The 25491-nt window shown below is 47.3% G+C and overlaps 1 protein-coding gene and 1 pseudogene across 1 annotated transcript; one reads left to right on the top strand and one right to left on the bottom strand.

Moving 5' to 3' along the window:
- Window positions 1-9161: 9161 nt before the first annotated feature.
- On the bottom strand, window positions 9162-13198 carry LOC123076144 (uncharacterized). The gene is made up of 3 exons (XM_044498542.1): window positions 12434-13198; window positions 11778-11846; window positions 9162-9941 (listed from the first exon to the last, which is right to left on the bottom strand). The coding sequence occupies exons 1-3, from the start codon at window positions 13196-13198 to the stop codon at window positions 9918-9920; spliced, it is 858 nt and encodes a 285-aa protein (XP_044354477.1). The 3' UTR covers window positions 9162-9917.
- A 208-nt stretch (window positions 13199-13406) lies between these two features.
- LOC123076143 (receptor-like protein 9DC1) lies at window positions 13407-24228 on the top strand (annotated as a pseudogene).
- Window positions 24229-25491: the final 1263 nt, after the last annotated feature.

Below are 25491 nucleotides of genomic sequence, written 5' to 3'. Positions count from 1 at the left end.
TCAGTGTTGTTCCTCGACCATGAGTTTGAGGGGGGTGTTAGAGTTATAATATAGGTCATGTACCCTTTGTATTTATCCCGTTGTATAAGGGGTTTCCTGCATATGTTCCACACCTGTACATGTATATATATTGGCCTATGGCCTCATGGTAATACAAGTTGCTTATTCCTAACAAGCCAGATCTCCCCCTTCCCGCCTTCTCATTTCACATCAATATTACGTTTTTTTGGGTATTTTACTATCCTTTGATCACTGTTCTCTATCACATGCAGGTAAAATCCCAAAGGCTCTGTTCACCCTTCCGTCATTGCAAGGACTAATACAATCAACAAATAAACTTTGTGGAACTCTAGAAGACATTCCAGACCCAATTTTTTTTTAAATGGAGGCATGCCCTGGCCTCTGCATCATGAAGATGCATACGGCCATCTTATTAAAAATCCAGAAGGTATCATCACAGCTTGCAAACAGAGTGAAACAAAGTAGAAAAAAAACAAAAGAGTACAGGCGGACAAAGACAACCGATACGGTAATAAGAAGGATAAGCTCCCTAAACTCCTATCCTGTTATGCGAGCGCCATCCGAATCGGTTGAATATAACCCGAGCCACCATCTCCTATTGGTTGCACCCAGTAACCAAAGGCTCCCTGGAGTCCATAGGAGTGAGTAAGGATCCAAGCTGTAACTGTGAATATAACCTGCAAAAAAGTTAAGTTGTGTTGTCTATTAAAAATCATATCATTTCTGCAGTTCCATATAGCCCATAATAGCGCACATATTCCAATCCGAATACGAGCTGCAGTAATCTGTTGAACATCAGCTAACCACGTCCCAAACAGAGACGCAATATCTGTTGGAGGGTTAATATTGAACGCTATATGAATCGTTCTCCAAAGTAATTTGGCAAGTGGGCGTTCAAGAAATAAGTGTTGTATTGTTTCATCCTGAGCACAAAAACAACACCGTGAATTGCCTACCCATCTCCTCTTAAGTAAGTTGTCCTTTGTGAGTATTACTTGCTTGTGGACAAACCACATGAAAATTTTAATACGCAAAGGAACCTTAACCTTCCATATATGTAGTGACCTTGAGAGGGGGCCAGAATTAATCAGATCCGTATAAAAAGATTTCACCGTAAACATCCCATTATTAGTTAACTTCCACTGTGTTGAGTCCGGCAGGTCGGAGAGTTGAACATCAATCAATCTCCGAACCAAGTGCAGCCAGGCTGTCCATTTCTCACCCACTAACACACGTCTGAACTGGATGTTCAAAGGAATAGTTTGAAGGGCAGTGCCTACGTAATCCTCCTTACGTTGCACAATATTGTAGAGGATAGGATATTGTATGGCCAGAGGCGTCTCTCCTAACCAGGTATCCTCCCAAAATCTTGTTGGCATACCGTTGCCAACCAAGAATTTGACCCTATGAAAGAATATGTCCTTCGTTCTCATAAGTCCCTTCCAGAACGGCGAGTCTGTCGGTCTCATGGTAACCTGGGCTAGTGTTTTCGAGTGCAAATACTTATTGCGCAGGATTTGAGACCACATGCCCTCCGACTGTCACTAACCTGTACAACCATTTGCTCATAAGGCATTTATTCTTAATTTCCAAGTTCTCAATACCGAGACCACCTTGGTCTTTAGGTCGGCATAGGATATCCCATCGCGCGAGACGGTATTTCCTCTTGGCCTCATCAGACTGCCAAAAGAAACGAGATCTAAAGAAATCAAGTCGCCTTCGGACCCCTTTCGGAATTTCGAAAAACGAGAGTAGAAACATCGGCATACTAGTCAGTACTGAGTTAATCAGAACTAGCCGACCTCCATATGACATCAGCTTGCCCTTCCAGCAACTGAGTTTTTTTAATTCGTTCTTCAATACATTTCCATTATTTATTGGATAGCTCACGGTGATGAATCGGGATACCCAAGTAACTGAATGGTAAGGCACCTAATTCGCATCCAAACAATTGTCTGTAAGTGTGTTCCTCGTCTTTGGCCTTCCCAAAACAGAACACCTCACTTTTATGAAAATTAATTTTTAAGCCAGACAATTGTTCAAATAGACACAAGATAAGTTTCATGTTATGAGCCTTAGCCATGTCATGTTCCATGAATAAAATAGTGTCATCAGCATATTGTAGAATAGACACCCCTCCATCAACTAGATGAGGAACTAGACCCTCTACATGGCCATGCTGCTTGGCCCGACCAATAATAACGGCCAACATATCTGCCACAATATTGAACAATAGAGGTGACATGGAATCCCCTTGTCGCAACCCCTTATGCGTTTGGTAGTAGTGACCGATGTCATCGTTCACCTTAATTCCAACACGACCTTTCTGGACTTGAGTATCCACTTGGTTTCTCCAGGTCTCGCTAAAACCCTTCATGCGCATTGCCTGCTTAAGAAAAGGCCATTTTACTTTATCATAAGCCTTCTCAAAATCCACTTTGAAGATAACCCCGTCCAATTTCTTCGAGTGAATCTCATGAAGCGTTTCATGTAGGACGACCACCTCTTCTAGTATGTGTCGTCCCGGCATGAACGCTGTCTGACTGGGTTGAACCACTGAGTGAGCAATTTGTGTCAATTTATTGGTTCCAACCTTTGTGAAAATTTTGGAACTCACGTTCAGCAGGCAAATGGGCCGGAATTGTTCGATCCGAACAGCCTCCTCTTTCTTAGGTAACAATGTTATCGTACCAAAGTTGAGGTGAAACAACTCCAAATGACCATCGAAAAAATCGTGAAACATAGGCATAAGATCATCTTTAATAATATGTCAACATTTCTTATAAAATTCAGCTGGAAACCCATCTGGTCCCGGGGCTTTATTCGGCTTCATTTGGGTTATGGCCTGATGAACCTCTTTTTTAGTGAACGGTGCAGATAGAACATCGTTCTCTGCTACCTGTAATTGAGGTATATCATCAATCACCGTTTCATCAAGAGACACCGTGGTTGTATTCGGGGGACCAAAAAGTTTTTTATAATAATTAGAAATATACGCTTTCAGATTTTCATGTCCCACAATTGTCCCTTCGTCCTGCTCAAGTTGTATGATCTTCTTCTTCCTATGTTTACCATTTGCAACCATATGGAAGAATTGTGTATTGTCGTCCCCTTGGACCACCTTAAGCGTTTTCGCACGCAATGCCCATTTGAGCTCCACCTCTCTCAGGAGAGCACGTATGCCTTGCTCAGCTTCGGACTTAGTTTAGTGCTCATTAACATAAAGAAGAGTGGTTTCAGCCTTTAAGTCTAATGCCTCAATCAGTTGAGTAAGACGCTCTTTTTCCTGTTTGTAAATCCCACTCTCATTTCTGGCCCAGCCTCTCAGAAATTGTCGGAGATGTCTAATTTTATTTTGCCATCTCTCGACATGTGTCCTTCCCGTAACCGGCTTAGCCCATTCGCGTGCAATCATCTCCATAAATCCTTCTCGCTCAAACTAGCTTTGCTCGAAGGAGAAGATGTTCTTATTTGCCACATGGGTAGCCTCACCCGAGTCTAAGAGGAGTGGTGTATGATCCGAGATCGCTCTCTGCATCGCATGAACCGACACCAACGGATATTTTTGTTCCCACTCCACACTAGCAAGAACACTATCCAGCTTTTCATAAGTCGGAATAGGTAATGAGTTGGCCCATGTAAACTGTCTACCGGTGAGCTCAATTTCTCTCAAATTGAGACTCTCGATAATCATGTTAAACATCATCGACCAACGCCCATCAAAATTGTCATTATTCTTTCCTTCTCTCCTCCTAATGATATTAAAATCCCCCCCCGACTAGTATTGGTAGATTTTCATCTCCACAAATCCGCACCAGATCGGCCAGAAAGTCAGGTTTAACTTCAGGTTGTGCTGCCCCATATACAACAACTAGTGACCATCAACCCATCCAATTTTGATCTTACCCTAAATTTGACCGAGAAGTCTCCCTGAACCACATTAAGCACCTCTAACGTCTCACACCGTACTCCTAGTAAAATCCCGCCCGATCTTCCTCTAGGAGGTGAAATGTGCCAGTAAAAATCGATACCACTGGAGAGGGTTTGAAGGAACCGTGATGTGAAATTATCTCATCCCGTTTCCAAAAGTGCAATAAAGTCTAAGTGTTGTTCTAACGTTGTCTCTGCTAAGAATCTTTGTTTAGCCAAGTCAGCTAGACCTCTGCTATTCCAGAAGAGTCCTTTCATAAATCATCATGAATTTTTTTCTTATGCTTAGCTCTAGCACTTCTGCGCACTGCGGAAGTAGGATAGATTTTCCGCTTCAAGGGTCGTTTGGGTTTCTCCTCAACATCCTACGGGAAATTAGGATTGTCTATGACAGAAACTACGCCCTCCATCAAGAGAGGCTCGAAAGTATCTGTGGTCTCCAAATCCTCCTCATCCTCAGCCTCGACACTAGGCAACATATTATTACAAATATTCGCGAGATCAGCAATTCCTAGATTATTCATGTCATTATCATTCATAGGTTTGATAGATGCAAGATTACGAATGATCTCAGAAGCCCTCTCCGCTTCCAAGTCTAAAAGATCATTAACTGATTTGACGACCTCGGTTTCATTTGATCCCAAAGAAATTCCTAAGTCGTTTGCCTTATCAACTATTTCATTCTGAGAGAAGTGTAAAATTGAACAACTTTTATCAAAAGACGTACCTGTAGTAGCCTCGGCCTGACGAAGCATGGTGGCCCTCTTGGCACGCGCTAGCTGCAGGTCATTCGCATCCGGCTGACCCTGGATCCGGTTGCTGACACGCCTGCCAGCCGACACCGGATCCGCAATCCCGCCGAAAGCGATAAGCTCCTCCGTCGTCCTCTCTCAGGGTGTACAGTCTGGACTCCCACGCCCCTCCCTTATCGTCGGTGAAGGAGGGTGAGGCGTAGTCGAGCGGGCCTCAGCCACAGAGGTCAAGGGGAATGCGGACCTTGGAGACGCCTGCTCACTAGTCCCGTTCCCCCTTTCCCCACCAGAACAAGTCATCCCCCGGCCAACCTGCAAGGCGCAATGCTGCGAAGGGGTTACGACACGGGACTCCTTCCCACATCTCACCCCTAGCTCGCCACTCTGGATGGTGCAGTCCTGTGTAGGGGTTGCAGCGCGGGACTCCTTCCCGCACCTCACCCCCAGCTCGATCGGTGAAGCCGGTGTGGGAAGAGCGCCATAGATCTCCTGTCCAGGTGCCCCTCCCCTCGAAGTGAAGTCGGAAGCAAGTAGCTGGGTGCTATGGGTCTCCTGCCCACGCCCCCACCCGCAGCCAACCTAGCAGGCACAACCTCCCCACCGGGAGAGGAATCCACAATCATCGCCTCACCGGCCAGACGCAGCACCGGTGGCAGCTCAAGTTCCGTCGGGTCGTCTGCCTCGACCCTGGTGCTCCATAACCGACTAGGAGCCGACCTTGGTGCAAACGAACCAAAACGAAGCGTGTTCATCGGAGTAGTGGACGGGGGCACCTCTTTGGTAGAACTGTCTACCTTATCTGGTTGTGCCTTAGGCCCCTTGTCCGACTCCGGCAGTGGATCCTCGGATCCCTTATCCTGATTCCCAGGCACGCCGCCTCCCTCAGTCGTGTCCATGTCCTGTGGCTCATCCCCATCCTGGGAAATCGGAGTATCCTCGATCTCAAGCTCTAAGACATAAGTGACTCCAGCATGTGTCCATCTGACCACATCTGGTATGAACTCAACACTCACAACGCTGACCAGTAACCTCGCAGCCCTGTGTGCACGAGTGAAAGGCATGTCAACCTTTTCTGTTTTACCAATCATAGCACCCAAACTCCAAGCAATCAGAAAATGTTTCATCAATTTTGGTGGCGCGCCAAAGAAACGTACCCACACCTTCTCCAAAGGTATACCATCAGGTTCCTCCTCCTTCCACTCATCAAAAGCAATAACAATGTTGGTGCTCGGGACTCTGCACAAACCCCACTTAAGAAAATGCAATTGATCCTCTTTGGTGGGAAAATCCACCTTATAGGACTGATCCTCTAAATGTTCCAGATGCCACTGATGGTTCCCTGGCACTAAGTCACGTAGATGTCTCACGATCTGAGCCTCTGACAACTGTCCATTAGTGACTCTGACTACTGCTGGGAAGGAACTCTCAACCATCTGCGGTAGAGGGTCCACCTCCGGTGTCTCAAAGAACATCAACTCCTTACAGTAGACACCAAAAATGTTAATGCCAGGTTTAGGACCCGAAAGAAGTGGGCAGTCCCCAGTCGCATGCTGAGATCGGCAGCAATAATCACAAAGCTCATTCTACAGTCTGCCATAAAATGACCCGGTTCACCACATCTATAGCAAGGCAACTTTTTCTTCTTAATTGCCCACTTAGAGAGTTTTTCGCCCTCCGCTTTCTCCGGCCCTTTATCAGACGTGCCATCCCTAGACTTAGTACCTCCAGAAGTCACCGGAACATGTACTGCTGCCAAAGCCCGAACCGCGTCCACTGCCGCCGCGGGTAACGTGGATGGGTCTCCCACCCCATCTGCTGTGTGCTTGAGCTCCTCCTCTGAGGCCATATCCGCAGCAGGCGGTGGTGGCGGTGGATAGTGTCGAGGCGGTGGTGGTCGTCTCCCTCTCCCACCGCGACGATAGCCACCTCGGAATCGATCCCTGGTCCTGTATTTCACGCACCAGATCGAGGTAGCAACTCGGGCGGCCTTCCTGCTCCGGCCAGGCGCGTTTGCTGGGCCTCATCTCTCCTGCGAGTTCTCCTGTAGAGGCAGAGATTGTCAGGAGTTCGAGTGCGGCGAGGCAAAGAGATAGACAAGGAGCGTCGGGACGTTGCGCTCGGGCAGCAGTACATGCACGAGGGGGGTGAAGAGCGGCGCGCGACTTGGAGCATGAGCTGCAGCCGAGCCGCCTGTGGACGCCGGCGCTGTGACGGGAGGCGCGTGGGACAGTGCCACGCCTCCACGGACAGGCAGCCGCGCACCGCCTCTGCTCCGTCGCTTCGATTAGTTTTGGAGAAGTCTCGGGATATGGGCGGTGAGACTCGCAGAATACTAGAATCGACTAGTATGTCATTGCCTGCCCTCCATTGCGCAAGGACACGAGTCACTGCTGCTTGCTATCTTGAACTTCTATGTTTTACCTTCGAAAACGTACCGAAACCACAAAAGAAATTGAGAGATTGGGCATAGCTACTGGCCAGTGTATTTGCCATTGTCCCACAACCACAAAAGAAATTCACCGAATAGGCAGTCAAACACGGCCATGCTGATTGACACTTGATATGTTGAGTCGGTCTAGGACAGCAACACAAGCGGTACTACAGTCTCACAGCCTCATAATTGTAAATACAATCCCCATCTCCTTCTGTGGTGAAAACAAATCTGACTAGTCCCTTGAAGGAAAATCTGTACATTTTGCAGTTAAACACAAATTGCCGACCTATACCATTGTAGCTCACTATCCCCAGGTTCACAGAGACACCTCATCACTATCCAATCATTAGAATACATGGCTAAATAATATGCCTAGAGTTTATAGTTTCGTAGTAATAAAAAAAAAGAGTTTATAGTTTCGTAGTAATTTATTTATTTTTGAGAAGTTTACTGCATGTTTCTTAAAAATAAATGAGACCTAATGTGGCATGCACGCAGAAATTAGGAGAAAACCCGTGAGAGTACAGGAGACCCAATACAACTACCGAAAAGTCCTCACTAAAAGAAGAAAATATAATCAGGTCCTTGGAGAGCTTTTGTGCAAACCCCGCCGCCGAAACAACCACCGGAAGAAAACACAATCCAGAAACTGAGAACACACCATTGCTGCAGCCGGCTTTGTGAGTCGATGAAAATCCCCGCCGCGAATGGCGAAGCACTGTCGATGTGGCTCGTTGACAGGGGTAAATCCCTGTGCGTCTCAGCCCCAACACCGGCTCTTCTGTTCGAAAAAGTCGATGGAGAGTCGCTGAGGTCACCGCCTCAGACCACCAACCACACACTGGAGAATCAAACCTCCCGCCGGCCGTTGAGATCGCCACGAAGACGACCACCAGCGACCACAAAGCTCCAATACAAGATCTCCCAGCCTCTCGAAGGCGCTGGACGAGGCGCCGCCAAGCCGATGGAGAAGCCGAAGAACCAAAAGGAACGACGATACCAACGCCACCGTCCCGCCAATCTCGCGCACCGACACCTGATCTAATCGCTCCAAGGAGACACCGGGAAGACACGTCCCACAACTCCATAAGCCGCCAGAAGCGCCGCTATGGAGGAACCAAAGTTGAGGAAGATTTATTTAACGCTACTCAACCGCCACCACCCGGACGAAGCCACCTGAAAACCTAACCCTACAACTATCTACAAACAGGGAGAGGACTGGGGTTCCCTCCCCCTCCCACCGCCTGAGTGGCTGAAGGAGGGGCAGGGAACCCGCAGACTCGCGACGGTCGACGCTGGGATCTGGACGCCTTCCTCTTCGCTTTGGGAAGGAAACAAAAAGGAACTGCAAATTAACACATACAACACCTCATAAGACAGAGCGAGGGTAACTTCCAAATTTTCAGAGCATGTTCCCTAGGTATTTCTCCTGAGCTAAAACAGAAACCTTAATATTTTTCTTCCTTTAGGCTCCATATCAGCTATAATTAATATGTGTATCCTTTTGTAATGTTGGCTCAACTTATGTCCCCTAAGAGTCGGACTCTATTTCTACTAATCTAATTAACTCCGGCTATTAAGGAGAGCCTCTTAGGCTGGTTGTAATGGCAAGTACCATAGACTAGTATCATGCATATGATACTAGTGTATGATACTACATCCGTAGTGCATAATATTATATGTTACCACCTCCGTCCGGGTTTATTGGTCCCCATTGTATTTCGTGCTAAATTTTGACCATAGATTAAACTAACAAAATGTTCACGCACGTCACCAAACATTATATTTTTGAAAACTATGTTCAAATACGAATTCAATGAGATAATTTTTCTTGATATGCATTAACATTTTGTTAGTTAAATCTTTAGTCAAAATTTGGCACAAACTACAAAGGGGACCTATAAACCAGGACGGAGGTAGTAGTATCATAGATGACTCCATTTATTAGCATGCATGACACATAGTAGCACAACATTTAATATGATACGGTATTATGATATGATACTCAACCCTCTCTTTCTTCATTTAATTCTATGCCACCTCATCAAATTTGCCTAGTTGGCATGCATGATACTACCTATAATACTCCCATTACGACCAACCTTAACCAAAGAAATAGTGTAGCTCACCCTATTGTAGATTCCTGCCACTACAGTACAGTCACTACATTAACTTGTGTAGCTTGTAATGGGCCCACGGGCAAATGGACCTTGACTCATGAAAGGTACCAAATCGTTCTCTAAACTTTGAATTGGTCCAAGTCTCTGTAATAAGACAATAAAACATGTACTCCCTCTGTACCGAAATGTAGGTCGCTGGGGCAAATGTTCCGACCAGGTGAAAATGGGCAAATGGACATTTATACCCTTAGTTTAAATTTTGAATCAGGTCGCTGGATCGTCTTCCACCTCCGCCACCGCCCCTGCCCTCCACCTCCGCCTCCGGCCCCGCCCTCCACCTCCGCCTCCGCCCCCGCCTCCGTCCCCGCCCTCCACCTCCGCCTCGGCCCCCGCCTCCACCTCCACCCACGCCGTCCTGGGGCTCCTCCTGGACCGCGCGCGCCCAGGTGATGCTCTGCTGCCGCCTGCTCGTGGAGGCGAGCTGGTGCTGTGCTGCTGTCCGCTGGTGGAGTCGAGCTGCTGCTCTGCTGCCGGCTGCTGGTGAAGGCGAGCTGGTGCCCGCACGCGCCCAGGGGAGCTGCTGCCGCTGAAGCACTCACCGCACACAGGAGCTGCTGCCGCTGAAGTACTCGCCGCTGCACAGGAGCTGCTGGCCTAGGTTCATCTCCTCGCCCAGTACCCGCTCTGCATCAATTTGATGATCATAAGCAATCAGATGATCATAAACTAAGACTTGCTCATATGAGTAAACAATTTGATGATCATAAACAAGAGTAATTCAAAGAAATATTTGTTGCCAATAATTCAAGACAAGAGTAATTCAAGAGATAATTGCTGCCAATGATTCGAGTGAATACTCCATCAGAATTTGTTCAAATTATTGAGATGACGACGGATAGACGACATGTAATTAACCTGGGGAGAAAAGGCCACCAATAACCATGAGTTCATGTATTGGTTTTGATCTCAGGAAGCAAGGTTTTGATTTCTTACAACATGCCACTACTCTAGGAGAAAATTTTGGTATCTCATGAAGAAATTATGAGGTTTACTCTGCCAATAGCCCTGATCTGAATGGCCTTGACCTTGGGTTCTTCAACTCGTTGCAATCTCTAACAGATTGTCTAAGCCCTAGAACGCTTCAAGATCTTATCAAGGGTGTGCTAGATGAATTTGAAAACTATGAGGTTTACAAGCTGAACAGAGTTTTCCTATCTCCACAAGCTTGCATGGTTGAAATCTTGAACCATGCAGGGGGCAATGGGTATAAAATACCCCATGCGAACAAGGAAAGGCTAGAGAACCTTGGGATGCTACCTCCAAGACTTACATGCCCTCCAGAGGTATATGCAAATACCCTGCACAATCTTGGGATAATGGAGAGAGTTGCTTGTTGAGATGCTTGTCGAGATGCTTGAGGAGTTGCTTGTTGAGATGCTTGTCGAGATGCTTGTTGAGATGCTTGAGGAGTTGCTTGTTGAGATGCTTGAGGAGTTGCTTGTTGAGATGCTTGAGGAGTTGCTTGTTGAGTTGCTTGTCGAGATGCTAGTTGAGATGCTTGAGGAGTTGCTTGTTGAGATGCCTATCGAGATGCTTGTTGAGATGCTTGAGGAGTTGCTTGTTGAGATGCTTGTCGAGTTGCTTGTTAAGATGCTTGTGATTATTTGTGTGGAGTATGTGTAACTCCTTGTTTGTGTGGAGTATGCGTAACCCTAGAGATGTGGCTTGTGTGGAGTATATGTAACTCCTTGAGAAGAGACTTGTGTGGAGTGCATCATTTGTATGATCATTTTCGGAAACCCCATGTGAAATTACTCCATATGTTTGCAAAAGGCTTCTATGGACTGGATTTTACTCCATACATATGATCATTTTTGTTTGAAAAGTTTCATTTAATTTTGTGTGGAGTACATCATTTGTGTGATCATTTTTGTTTAATTAAGAGAGAAGAGGAGAGGGCACTGGAAGAGAGAGAGAGAGAGAGAGAAGAGAAGAGAGGGAACCGGAAGATAATCCAGTTTCATTTGATTTAGGTCTCATATTGTTGCACTATTGTAAGAACTACTCCTACTCCAAGAACTACTCCTACTCCTATTTTTAATTAAAACTAAACAGCAGGTCCACATGATTCTAATTTTAATTTAAGGAAAATTCCACACGATTTTACTTGTATGGCCTATCGCGATTTTACTGAAACTACTCCTGATTTTACAGAAACTACTCCTATCATGATTTTGCTGTCATTAATATGCAAGCAACAATTAAGTTCACAATATTATGCAAGTTAACAAGCTTCAGTAGCCCAAGTTTCAGTACATAAGTTAACAGAAGCTACAGACGACAACTTTTAAAAGAAGCTACTCTGCACTCTACCTGCAGTAGATAAACAAATTGTATACAGGGAGTATGTACTGAGATTGCAGTGAAAACAAATAAGAAGAACACATTTAGTCTGATTGTGTTATTGACAATTTAAAGCATTTTTTGATACACACATTGTGAATGATGGCATGGTCTTACAGTAGCTGGAGCTTCCAAGACACTCAGGGCATTCCTCTTCAACTTCACCTCCACACCATTCTTCAGAACCTGCTTTTATGATAATATCTCAGGAATTAGAACAAGATACCACATTTGGTTGCTTGACTAGCTAATTTCTGAAAAGAAAAGTGAAGTCAAAAGACATTATTTCTTTCACTCCATTGCAATTGTCAATCATTATAGAGAACCAGCCACTAGCTAAGCAGAGTTTCAGTGGGATGCCCAAATAATAATTGGAAGCAAGAATCACTTTATAAGCAGAGTTTCAGTAGAATCTCAAGATTCATAGCAGAGTGAGAATCCAGCATCTGATATCTGGAGGATTGGTGAACACTGAACATTTGATGCAGTTACATAAATCCAAAGCTATACTAAGTTACCAGCAGTAAGAATCACTTTATAACACAGCAAAAAATTGCAGCACAAGGTAACTATTCCAAGACTGAACTTAGCGCAGTAGGTGAACCTGCCTCAGACATCATAACAGACGGGATATCACTTCAGCAAGGTCGATAACAGCCTGAATTTAGCGCAAGAAAACAAAGGTTCTTGGCACCGAAACAACCAAGACTGGATGTCCTGCTGCAATGGGGATAAGACTGGTTCTTGGCACCAAAACAAGACGAATCGCTCACCTGCAGTAATGGGACAGGAACTCCCTGTAGTCCCCGTAGTCCGGCGCCGCCGCCACGGAATTGTTCGCCACTAGTGGCTCCCTGCGCTCGCCGCGGACTGACGGCATGGGCAGCCCGCCCAAGGACGCGGCGGAGGCCTCCTCCCCCAGTGCCTCCCCCGGGGGCCTCCACCACCAGCAGCAGCTCCGATTCCGCCTCTTCAAGCGCCCGAGCGCCGGCGGGGCCGCCGGCGACGTCGTGCTGGGCCTGGGGATCCGGGAGAGGAGGGAGCTGGGCCGAGTCTTCTTCGCCTTCTGTAGGGGTGGAGGTAGGAGCTAGGGAGGGGTGGATCCACCGGCGCACGTAGATCGAGCGCCCGCGCGCCTCCACCGCATAGAAGCTCGTCACCGGCGGAAAAAAATCAAATTTTTCAGTGGCGCATACAGACTGTGACTGGAGGACGGGTGGTGGAAGAGGCCGGCGACGTCGAGAGGGAGAGGCAGAGAGACCGACGTCGAGGGGGAGTGGCAGAGGGGAGGCTGGCGATGGGGACGCGGGCCGCCGACGAGCGGATCTGGGAGAGTGACTGGGAGAGCGAATGGAGCTAGCGCTGTGAGCGACTGAGCGAGCGAGCGGTGCGGACAGTGAACGAACGATGCGGGAGGGCAAATTGGGAAAGTGAAAGAATTTCGTAACGTGACGAAAATTACAGTACGATCGCTTAAACGACCTACATTTCGGAACAGAGGGAGTAGCTGCCAGTACAGCAACCAGTCGCGTGCACATCAAAGTGCGCTGCCGTATTTCATAGGAAATAACTTTGGCCACATAATGGTGTTGCACAAGCTTTCATCTTCGACTAAACAACAACAGTGCCATTGAACAGAAACTTGTACAGCTAGGAACGAGTGAAATGAACTGTTAAGATTTCTACATCTACCCTGTATTATATATCCCCCTAAGCACCAGCTTGAAGTTGCAAAGCAGACAAGCAGTAGACCGATGAGCTCCAGGCGCCCACAGCTTCACTTCATCCTGCTACTGCTCACATACTACTGCCCCATCCGCATCGCTGCCAACGGCGGCAATGGAACCAGAGTCCAGTGCCTCCCTGATCAGGCGTCGTCTCTCCTCCAGCTGAAGCACTCCTTTCACAACACCAACCTCTCTACCTGGCAGCAGGGCTCAGACTGTTGCCACTGGGAGGGCGTCGGGTGTGATAGGGATTCCGGTCAGGTGATCACTTTGGACCTCAGTGATCGTAACCTGCGGAGCTTCCGTGGTCTCAGCCCAGCACTATTCAATCTCACCTCTCTCACAAGTCTCAGCCTCTCTGGTAACGACTTTGGCCATATCAACCTTCCTAATTTCGGCTTTGAGCGGCTGGTCCAGCTCCTCAGTCTCGACTTGTCTGATACGAGCTTGGCTGGACAGATTCCTGGGTTATTTGCAACATTCTCTTTCTTAAGATACATTGATCTCTGGGGTAATAATTTTGAAGGGAAACTTCCAACAAAAATCTTCCAGCTAGAAAATCTGATATATCTTGATTTCTCGTACAACCCTAGTCTTTTTGTTCAACTACCAAATTTCTCACCAGGAAATCATTTGGAATCTTTAGATTTATGGAAGACAAATTGTTCTGGTGTCATACCAGACTCTTTTGTCCATCTCAAATCAGAAATTCTTGGGCCTTACCTACATAGGATCTCCCAAGCAGCCCACTGCTTCTTACATAGCTAACCTTACGTCCCTAAATACATTGTGGCTCCATGGGTCAGGAATAGAGAAGCCAGTACTCTCTTGGATTGGAAGACTTCATAATCTTACAGACTTGATGCTGGTAGATTACAATTTCTCAGGGCCAATTCCTTGGTCGATCAGAAATTGTACGAATTTGATGAGCTTAGACCTCAGTAATGGCAGTTTATCTGGGGCAATACCATCATGGATTGGAAACTTGACCAAGCTTTCAGTGTTGGACCTGTCAAGTAATAGGCTGAGCGGTAAGCTCCCCCCCCCCCCCCCACCCCCACACACACACACACCCCCACACGGCAAATTTGACAATTTTGACCTGGAAACGAAATAAATTCACAGAATGAACTGGGTGCGAAACTATTTCACACCCCTGACCCTTTTGTGTAGCGCCCGCCACGCCGGCGCCACACCCTACGGTGCAGCGCCTAGCTCCGGGGCGTTGCACCTCTGTCCACCGTGGCAACCCACGGGCCCGCACCCAGCAGTGCAACGCCTCCGAGCTAGGCGCTGCACCTGTAATGTGCAGCGCCTAGCCGCTAGGCGTGGCACGTGTAATGTGCAGCGCCTAGCCGCTAGGCGTGGCACGTGTAATGTGCAGCGCCTAGCGGCTAGGCGCTGCACTGTGACTTATATGCAAACCCACTTGGCTGGGCCCCCCTCCCCCACCCCCCAACCACACACTCTCTCACTCTCTCCCCGAGCTTTGCCCCCTCTCGCACTCTCCCCCCCTCTCAAATCTTCTTCCAAATCTTGCAAATTTGAAGAATTTGTCCGTGGATTTCGAAGTCAAACCCTCCCTCAAGGTAATAATCTCCGATCCCCTTTTTTTGATCGAAGTAAAATTCTCCCATTGCTCATTTGTTGGTAGTTTGGGGAAACCCTAGGTTTGTTTGGATCTAGAGATTTGCATGGAGATGTGAGATGTTTGTTTGCCAATATCTATGATTAGGCTTTGTTAGTATGCTAGGGTTATTCTTATGGGTGTTCTTATGTTGGTGCTAGGGTTAGGTTTAGGGCTAAGGTTATGGTTAGGGTTATGGTTATGGTTAGGGTTAGGGTTATGGTTAGGGTTAGGGTTGTTGTTTCATATATATATTAGGGTTTGTATTCGGTGTTAATCCATGGATTAGTATTCATGGAAGCAATGTTACCTTGTGTTCATTGCTTATAGGGATGGGAAGAACATGTGTGTTTGTTCATCATGGGGACAAAGACGCCTTTTTGAAAGGCAATAAAGAACCGGACCCGGATGAGTTTGACATGGTGTTTGATAGTAGTCCTAGCTATGCGGAGCTCTTGCAACAAGTTAGGAAAGATTTGAATTGGATGGACCCTAGTGATATCATTGAGTTGGAGGGAAGGCATAATGTTGGTTTTGGAATGCACATCCGTTGGAAGACAATGCGTGTAAACTCGGAGCAACGTTGAGTTGCATACAAGGAGACGGTGGCCGAATCACTAGACAAGGCTCTTGAGTTATTTGCAACGAAGAAGGTTGATTCAAGTTTGAATTTGGACTTGAACCGGAACCCCTCCCCTTTGGTTGCTAGTAGCCCCCCATCCTTGAAGCGAGATGAAATTGTTGAACCTCTTTTGACCCAAGAAGTGAGGCCAACATTTAGCCTGTATAGAAACAACCAAGATGAATCTTTGCAAGAGGACAATGATGAGTATGCGGACGATGACAATGAAGTTGATCTCCATGACAACAATGTGGGTGATCTCGACAAATATCATTTGCAAGAGACAATGGACCATTCCATCCCTTTTTCCCGTGCATATGCATCGGACTCGGATGACGATGGTCCCGATGAACAAGTTGATGCGGAGGGGTTCATGGTGAAGGAGGCCGAAGCTTTCGAGAAGGTATTTGGTCGGGATCATCGGACTACATTGTTCAAGGATGTTAGTCTCGCGGATGAAGCCGTGGTAGATGGTGGCCAATGTGTACCTCTTGGGGTTAGCCAACAAGTGCCAAGCCAACCAAGTGGTAGCCAACAAGTGCCTAGCCAACCAAGTGTTAGCCAACAAGTGCCAAGGCAACCAAGTGGTAGCCAACAAGTGCCTAGCCAACCAAGTGTTAGCCAACCTAGTGGTAGCCAACAAGTGCCAAGCCAACCTAGTGGTAGCCAACAAGTGCCAAGGCAACCAAGTGGTAGCCAACAAGTGCCAAGGCAACCAAGTGGTAGCCAACAAGTGCCTAGCCAACCAAGTGTTAGCCAACCTAGTGGTAGCCGACAAGTGCCAAGGCAACCAAGTGGTAGCCAACCAAGTGTTAGCCAAAGAGGATCTAGGCAACAAAGAGGTCGGCAACTTGGACTTACAAGAGGCCATGGTGGTGGTAGAGGTGGTGGTGGTGGTCTCGGCCGTGGTGGTGGAAGAGCTCGACGTGGTGGTAATGGCCGTGGTGATGGTCTCGGCCTTGGCGATGGTCTTGGCCTTGGTGGTGGACTTGGCCGTGGTGATGGACAAGTGCAAGTTCGTTATAGAGGAATGTTTGGATACCTAGATGGACCGTTTTCGTATGTTCCTCACTAACTATAATGTATCATATGTTCTTGTTTTTTCATATGTTCTTCTTTTTCATATGTGCTTCCATTTGTTCTTATTGTCCTTACTAACCATTATGTTCCACTCATTGTAGGTATGGCGGCTTCCCAACCAACAAACCAACGATGAAGGAGGATAGCGAAGATGAGATGGCCGGATGGTGGGAGAAGGCTGCGAAGAAGCTTAGAGAGGAGGATGCAGCCAAGCTAAAGAAGAAGAAGGAAGAGGAGCTTGAGAAGGAGAGGAAGCGAAAACAGAGTGCGGCAAATGCGATGCGCGCTAGGGAGCAAGCGTTGATGAGGAAAGTTGAGGAGGCACAGAAGAAGCGTCAACAGGATTTTGAAGAAAGAACCATGAAGCTTTGGGCAATTGCAGCTGAAAAAGAAAAGAGGGACAATCAGATATTCATGGAGAGGGTGGTTAAGGAGGCTCACCTCATAAGAAAAAGGGAGGAGGAAGAGGAAGAAGAGAGGAAGAAGAAGAAGGGAAAGGGGCCTTGCTCTACGCAATAGAGCTATGTCTCCTCTTCGATTTGGTTGTCTCCAATGTGATTTGGTTGTGAACTACTATGTGCCGTGAACTACTATGTCTCCTCCTCGATTTGGTTGTGTGAACTACTATGTGCGGTGAACTACTATGTCTCCTCCTTGATTTGGTTGTAAGAACTACTATGTGTCGTGAAGTACTATGTGTTATGAACTACTATGTGTCGTGAAGTACTTGGGCGCTGCTATCTACCATGTGGCGCCTAGCTGCTGTGGCTCTCTGTAAAGTACCTTCTGTTCTGGCTGCATAGCTACAGACCAGTGCAGCGCGTAGCTAGGAGGCGCCACACTGTACAGTGCAGCGCCTGGCGGCTAGGCACTGCACTGTATAGTGTGGCGCCTCCGTGCTAGGCGCTGCACAAACACTTAGCAAAATTTTTGCCTGAAACTGGAGGCATACCTTCTGCTGATTGCTGGATACCTACAGACATGTGCAGCGCCTAGCTCGGAGGCGCCACACTCTATAGTGCAGCGCCGGCGAGCTAGGCGTTGCACTGTATAGTGTGGCGCCTCCGAGCTAGGCGCTGCACATGTCTGTACCTATCCAGAAAAGCAACAGAAGTCTGGCTAGTTACAGACATATGCAGCGCCTAGCACGGAGGCGCCACACTCTACAGTGCAGCGCCTGCGTGCTAGGCGTTGCACTGTAGAGTGCGGCGCCTCCGAGCTAGGCGCTGCATATGTCTGTAGCTATCCAGAAAGCAACAGAAGTTTGACTAGTTACAGACATATGCAGCGCCTAGCACGGAGGCGCCCCACTCTACAGTGCAGCGCCTGCGTGCTAGGCGTTACACTGTAGAGTGCGGCGCCTCCAAGCTAGGCGCTGCATATGTCTGTAGCTATCCAGAAAGCAACAGAAGTTTGGCTAGTTACAGACATATGCAGCGCCTAGCACGGAGGCGCCACACTCTACAGTGCGGCGCCTGCGTGCTAGGCGTTGCACTGTAGAGTGCGGCGCCTCCGTGCTAGGCGCTGCATATGTCTGTAGCTATCCAGAAAGCAACAGAAGTTTGGCTAGTTACAGACATATGCAGCGCCTAGCACGGAGGCGCCACACTCTACAGTGCAGCGCCTGCGTGCTAGGCGTTGCACTGTAGAGTGTGGCGCCTCCGTGCTGGGCGCTGCACAAACACTTAGCAATTTTTTGCCTGAAACTTGAGGCCTACCTACTGTGCCTCCTCCCCCCTCTACTAGGTCTTTTTCAGCCACAGTTGAACAACTAGTATAACAAACATTCAGGTACGACATCATTTCTCCAAGTATAACAATTAGTATAACAAACAAAGGGTTCACAAAAGACATCATTTCATAGAAAGGACCATCACAATAAGTTCCAGTTTACCATAGAGCTACCATCATTCCAAGTTCAACGACATAAAAGGTACGACCACTCCAAGTTCAACGACATAACAAATCGCACTCGAAGTTCAACATTATAAAAAAACTAAGATGACTAGTGCTTTCCACGCTTGCTGGGTCCTCCCCCCCTCTTGACGCTTATCTTCTTCACCTTCCTCGGAAGAGGAACCCGCTCCGGCTCCGGCTCCGCCTCCGGTTCCACATCGTCATCCAAATAGTCATCCAAAGCCGCCATCCGCGAGGTGCCGACCGTCCTTTTGCCTCTTTGGGTGAAGTCTTCAGGTGTGTACTTGTTGATTCCCCTCCTAGGCTTCAACTCGTATGCAGACCGAGCCCGGTACGTCCCCAAGGTCATATCATCAGCAACCTATGCATCAACAAAAGATATGGAAAGACCGTGTGTGAGGATATAGTTAGCAATGCATCAACAAATGGATATATATCGTCATGCCATACCTCTTGGGTGACCCCACCCACATCCTCATCCTCGAAAGGTTCACCATGGCTCTGCCCCGAAGCGGGATCTGATTGTGTCGCCGACCTAGACCGTTCTGGTGATACATACTCGGGGTCACGACAACTGAAAAGGTTTGATAGCCGCCTTAACTTTTGGCCCTGGCGCTGCAACATGTACAAGTGAATGAGACATGGAACGTACCAACAAATGTTAAGTGCTAGTTTGAAGGAGATGTGAACCTTAATGAATTCTCGAAGTGCACCTTCCCCATCGCTTTTGCCAGCCGGGGTTGTTTCCAGAATAGTCTCGGTCTCGTCAGCTGCTTTCTTGATTTGGGCACGCTATGAACAGAAACGGTATCAAAGTGTTAGGCAAGCGAAGATGTGAAAAGTGCGAATGGAAAAGCAAGAAGGGCTAACCACAAAGTTCATCATTGGAGCTGAAGGGATCACCGAGTTGCCTTTCCTGACTAATGCGTTGTACTGGTGCTGGGCTACCTCATAAAAAACGGTGGGTTCTTCCAGAATCTCCTCAGCATACGCCGGCTGGCATACCTCCACGCGGGTACTTGCAAGAAACCATGCGAGATAGTTGTTGAACGCGATCGGGCAGTGCTCACGAAGCTGGGCTCGTTTTCCAGCCCTTGCTTGCTCCACACTAAGAGCGAACTGCACGACATACTTCTTGTGATGGCTGGCCCAATCCTTAATCTTCCGTTGCTTTTTCCTATCCAACCTGCAAGTTAGAAACAGAATATTAGCATCATCGAAACCGTCGAGAAGCTGCTAAGTGCTCAAGGTTAATTATATCTTACGCGTGTAGCAACTTGTCCGTGTCCTCCCACTCCGGCGGGTGTGGCTGGAACAAACCAAACTGGCGGAAAACCCGATGTGGTAGGTGAAGCTCAACCGCCCAGTTGCATATCAGTGGGCACCGCATATGCCAGAGATCCCTATCCCTAATGCACATCGGATTAAGCCTGAACTCTATAGGGTTACCAAAACTCTCTCCTTTTCCATACGGCTCCCATTCCACCTGCAAAATGGGATTGAATGCAAAATTGATATCGAGTGAAGATACAAGCATGATAATCACTTATGCAAGGTCGGTTCACCTGCTCAGGCGTGATCGCGTCCAGCTCGCTCTTGTACAACTTGTACATTACCGAGGGATCATCCGTCGTCTCATTTAACACATCCCACTTGTAAGCCCAAGTGGGGAGCCGTAGTGGGTCGTCTTTATCGTCCCAATCCTCGTACTTCACGGTCTTAGGTCGTCCAACCGGCAGACCCTCCCAGCTCCATATGGAAAGTGCGAGCAGACAACCACCAATACCTCCAGTGTGCCTACAACTGGCATCGTCCAACTGCACATAAAAAAGAACATGGTCAAATTTGCCGCAAGAGCGCATTGATAATGTGTCAATGAAGTGAAAAGGAAACAACTTCATACCTGTCGATACAAGTAAGCTAGTGTCGCCGAACCCCAACTCCATTTGCTATCGAAGACGGTCAACGCCTTCAGCCACATCCATGGAGCATTCTTGCCTGTGCCATCAGCAAACAGTGTCCTCGATATCGCGTACCACATGTAGACACGAGCATAAGTCTTCACCAGGTCCTCATTAGCATCATCGGGGCAATGAGCGAAGTTCGATGATATCCACGTGAAAGTAGCGCCCGCTGCGACTCTTTCCTTCTTCTTATCTTCCCTTTCTGGCTCCCGAGGCTCCGGAGGAACCATACCGATAAGGGCATGCATCTGCGCGCGCCACCCTTCAGAATCGGTGTTCATACATAAAGGATTGCCATCGATAGGAAGACCGGTGATCATAGCGATATCCTGCAGCGTCACGGTCATCTCCCCGGTCCGAAGATGGAAAGTGTGTGTCTCCGGCCTCCAATGATCAATAAGCGCGGTGAGTGCTGCAGCATTGTTGGGTGGCGTCGACCGGCGGACCAACTCAATGAAAGGGAGAAGTCCTGCCTCCCTAACATAAGGTGTGTACCGCTCATCATAGCGCATCCCTCCAAGGCTGATCCCGTGAGACCGAAGCTTCAGAGGTGCAAGCTCCTACAAACAAACAAATCATAACATTACATATGTGTTTGAAGAAACATACGAAATTCATAACACCGGCCACTTTCAGTATTACCCGCTGCTGCACTGACATAGCGTACGACCGGTGTTGATGGTCCCAGTGATCATCGAGAAGCCAAACCATCCTAACAATTTCAACAAAGCATTCTTGTCAACACGATTATCTTTTCAATTCAAAAAAACTAAAGTAGGCCTACTACATGCAAGATCCAAAGCATATGGTGCTTCCCCCTACTTGGGCCTACTTCATACAAATAACATGTCAATCTATGTATCCAAACTATAACATGTCAATCTACTTCTCCATACAAATAACATGTCAATCTACTTCTCCATAGAAATAACATATCAATCTATGTATCCAAACTATATAAATAACATGTCAACCTATCTATCCAAACCACATTCTAATCTAACAAGGGTTCCCCAAATCTAATATATGCAAGATTCAAACAAAAGTTGCCCAAATCTAATACATGCAAGATTCAAACAAGGGTTCCCCAAATCTTCAAAATATAATATTTTCTATGGATAGAAAGAATGGGATCGGAGGAGAGTACCTTCTACGATGGATTGGTGAACAAATGCACGGACCAAATCGTCGGATCGGAAGGATTTGGGAGAGGGGATTGAGAGGGGGAGTGCAGATGGCCGCCGCCCTGTTTTTCTGTAACTGCCAATGGGGAGGGTGGGGGAGGAGAGGGCTGGCGCGTTTGCATATAAGTCACAGTGCAGCGCCTAGCCGCTAGGCGCTGCACATTACACGTGCAACGCCTAGCGGCTAGGACGGCTGGGTGCGGGCCCGTGGGCTGCCACGGTGGACAGAGGTGCAACGCTCCGGAGCTAGGCGCTGCACCGTAGGGTGTGGCGCCGGCGTGGCGGGCGCTACACAAAAGGGTTAGGGGTGTGAAATAGTTTCACACCCAGTACATTCTGTGAATTTATTTCGTTTCCACGTCAAAATTGTCAAATTTGCCCCCCCCCCCCACCACCACCACCACCACCATGAACCTCATACAACATCATTATTGTTATGTTATTTTTGGGGTATTTACTATCGTTTGATCACCGCTCTTTATCTACATGTATGCAAAATCCCAAAGCATACATATAGTTGTAAATTTACTGCTCTTTGAGTTTGACCGGTTTTATCCTATGTGTGCAGGTGACATTCCAAAATGTTTGTTCAATCTTCCAAATTTGGAAGGATTGTCCTTACACTCAAATCAACTTTCTGGTCACCTTGAAGATATTTCCGCACCACTATCTTCACATTTTACTTCCATTTGGTTAAGTTCTAATCAGCTAAGTGGCCACATACCCAAATCATTCTTTCAGTTGACAAAAATTGAAGTTATTTGGCTTCACCCGAATAAACTGGAGGGCACTATAGAGCTTAGCCTTCTGTCAGGACTGAAATATCTTTCTATGTTGAGCCTTTCTGACAACATGCTATCAGTAATAGACGGAGAATATCTATTTCCTACCCTGCCTAACATGCAAGACCTACACCTTGCTTCTTGCAACCTTACAAAAATACCAAATATGTTGAGGCGTCAATATGAGATGGAGGATGTTGACCTTTCAAGCAATAATATAGATGGAGTTATACCATGTTGGTTGTGGGAGAATGGGAAGAATAGCATGCGGTTCAACCTTTCACACAACATGTTCGCCTCGAGAAGTGTACACCTCTTAATCCTACCATGACGAGTTTGGATTATCTTGATCTTAGTTCCAATAGACTTGAAGGAAATTCACCAATACCACTCATAACCAGTATATATGGTGGAGTTTTGTTAGATTACTCCAACAATAGCTTCTCTTCCATCACACCGGCGGTGGATATACATATCAACAACTCCATCTATCTTGATTTGTCAAAGAATAAACTAAATGGTCATATACCAACTTCACTTTGTGGTGCAAACTATGAAATGCTTGACTTGTCATACAACAACCTTACTGGCTCGGTTCCATCCTGCTTGATTCAACATGGCAATGTGAAAATGTTAAAGTTGAGAAACAACCAATTAAATGGGATGTTGCCTGAAAATATTGGAGAAGGTTGTATGCTTCAGCCAATAGATTTGAACAGCAACCAAATTGAAGGGAAAATACCCAGATCGCTCTCTAACTGCAGAAGCTTAGAGGTCCTTGATATAGGTAACAATCATATTGTTGATTCTTTCCCAACCTGGTTGGGGATCCTTTCCAATCTTCGAGTTCTCATCTTAAGATCCAACCAATTCCATGGTTCAATTGGGAGCCCTTCAGAAGGTGTTGCTGCCAGAAATATTTTCTCAGGAATGCAAATTATTGATTTGGCCTCCAATAACTTTTCTGGGAGCTTAAATTCAAAATGGTTTGAGAAGCTAGAGACAATGATGACAAACTCTAGTACTGAGGGTAATGCTCTAGCCCTAGATAATAGAAGTTCTCCTGGGAATGAGTACTACCAAGAAATTCTCACATTCAAAGGGATTGAACATACATTTACCAAGATCCTGACCACTTTCAAGATGATTGATTTCTCAAACAATGCATTTGATGGCCCCATCCCAGACTCAGTTGGGAAGCTTATTGCTCTACATGGCCTGAACATGTCACATAATGCCTTGACTGGAGCAATCCCATCAAAGCTTGCCGACTTGGCTCAACTCGAGTCACTAGACCTCTCTCAGAACAAGCTCTCGGGGATGATCCCACAGGAGCTAAACATGCTGACATATCTTGCAGTGCTGAATCTATCAAACAACAATTTGAGCGGAATGATACCAGAAGGGCAGCAGTTTTCGTCATTCACCAACAGCTCGTTCGAAGGCAATGAAGGGCTGTGTGGAAGGCCATTATCCAAACAGTGCAACAGTTCAGGTACGGGAACCCTCGACTCATCAGTGTCTTCGCAAGACAGTGTTGGAACCATAGTGTTGTTTGTGCTTGTGGGATCCGGTTTCGCAGTTGGATTTGCAGCGGCAGTTGTGTCGTCAGTGGTTTTTCAGGTCAAACGTTGGAACTGCAATCATTTCCTGTTCTACCAATGAAATTATGTGAATTGGGGTGTGTCAGTGTGTCTGTGTATCATGTATTCATATGAGTGTGTATGAACCTACTTGTATAAGGTTAATGCACCTTTTCTCCTTTTCATATATGACTGTAAAGTAAGGGAACAAAATCATAGTATGAGCTTGTACGAACCTGCTTCTTAAGGTTAATCAAGGTAGAGTCTGTGGTAGACCTTGATCCCCAGCAGCTCTTTTGCGGCCAGAGTTTGGTCAACCTAGGACACCTGAAAAGGTAATAAACGAGTCCAATTAGACTTACAGTTCCTAGTGTCAATCCTGTATTTCACGCGCCATTTTTTGGGAAAAATAAATGAGAGATGTGTACATTTTGCTACCACCTGGAGGATGGAGCCGTCGCCCATGCACGTTCCATCGAACACCTGGAGCGCGACGATGAACTCCATGGCGTGCCCAGTGACCGGAGTGAAAAATAACCTAGTGTATAGTGTTGGGGAATGTAGTAATTTCAAAAAAATTCCTACACACACGCAAGATCATGGTGATGCATAGCAACGAGAGGGGAGAGTGTGTCCACGTACCCTTGTAGACCGAAAGCAGAAGCGTTTAGCACAACGCGGTTGATGTAGTCGTACGTCTTCACGATCCTACCGATCAAGTACCGAACGCACGGCACCTCCGAGTTCAGCACACGTTCAGCTCGATGACGTCCCTCGAACTCCGATCCAGCCGAGTGTTGAGGGAGAGTTTCGTCAGCACGACGGCGTGGTGACGATGTTGATGTTCTATCGACACAGGGCTTCGCCTAAGCACCGCTACGATATTATCAAGGTGGAATATGGTGGAGGGGGGCACCGCACACGGCTAATAGATCCAAGGGATCAATTATTGTGTCTCCAAGGGGTGCCCCCTCCCCGTATATAAAGGAGTGGAGGAGGGGGAGGGCCGGCCCTCTCTATGGCGCGCCTTAGGGGAGTCCTACTCCCGCCGAGAGTAGGATTACCCTTTTCCTAGTAGAACTAGGAGCCCTTCCAAGTAGTAGGAGTAGGAGAGAAGGAAAGGGAAAAGAGAAGAGAAGGAAGGAGGGGGCGCCGCCCCTCCCCCTAGTCCAATTCGGACTAAACCTTGGGGGGGCGCACAGCCTCCCCTCTCTCTTTCCCCTAAGGCCCAATAAGGCCCATATACTCCCCGGCGAATTCCCGTAACTCTACGGTACTCCGAAAAATATCCGAATCGCTCGGAACCTTTCCGATGTCCGAATATAGTCGTCCAATATATTGATCT

This window comes from Triticum aestivum, chromosome 3D, assembly GCF_018294505.1.
Source record: "Triticum aestivum cultivar Chinese Spring chromosome 3D, IWGSC CS RefSeq v2.1, whole genome shotgun sequence".
In the NCBI taxonomy this organism is placed as follows: domain Eukaryota; kingdom Viridiplantae; phylum Streptophyta; class Magnoliopsida; order Poales; family Poaceae; genus Triticum; species Triticum aestivum.
This window is presented reverse-complemented; position numbering and strand designations above follow the sequence as displayed.

Coding starts and splice junctions, on each gene's coding strand:
- LOC123076144 (XM_044498542.1), bottom strand. CDS start 13,198: ATGTGCACGCGACTGGTTGCTGTACTGGCAGCTACTCCCTCTGTTCCG. Junction 11,847..12,433: donor TTCCTGTCCCATTACTGCAG/GTGAGCGATTCG, acceptor TCATAAAAGCAG/GTTCTGAAGAATGGTGTGGA. Junction 9,942..11,777: donor TCTTGGAAGCTCCAGCTACT/GTAAGACCATGC, acceptor AAATTGATGCAG/AGCGGGTACTGGGCGAGGAG.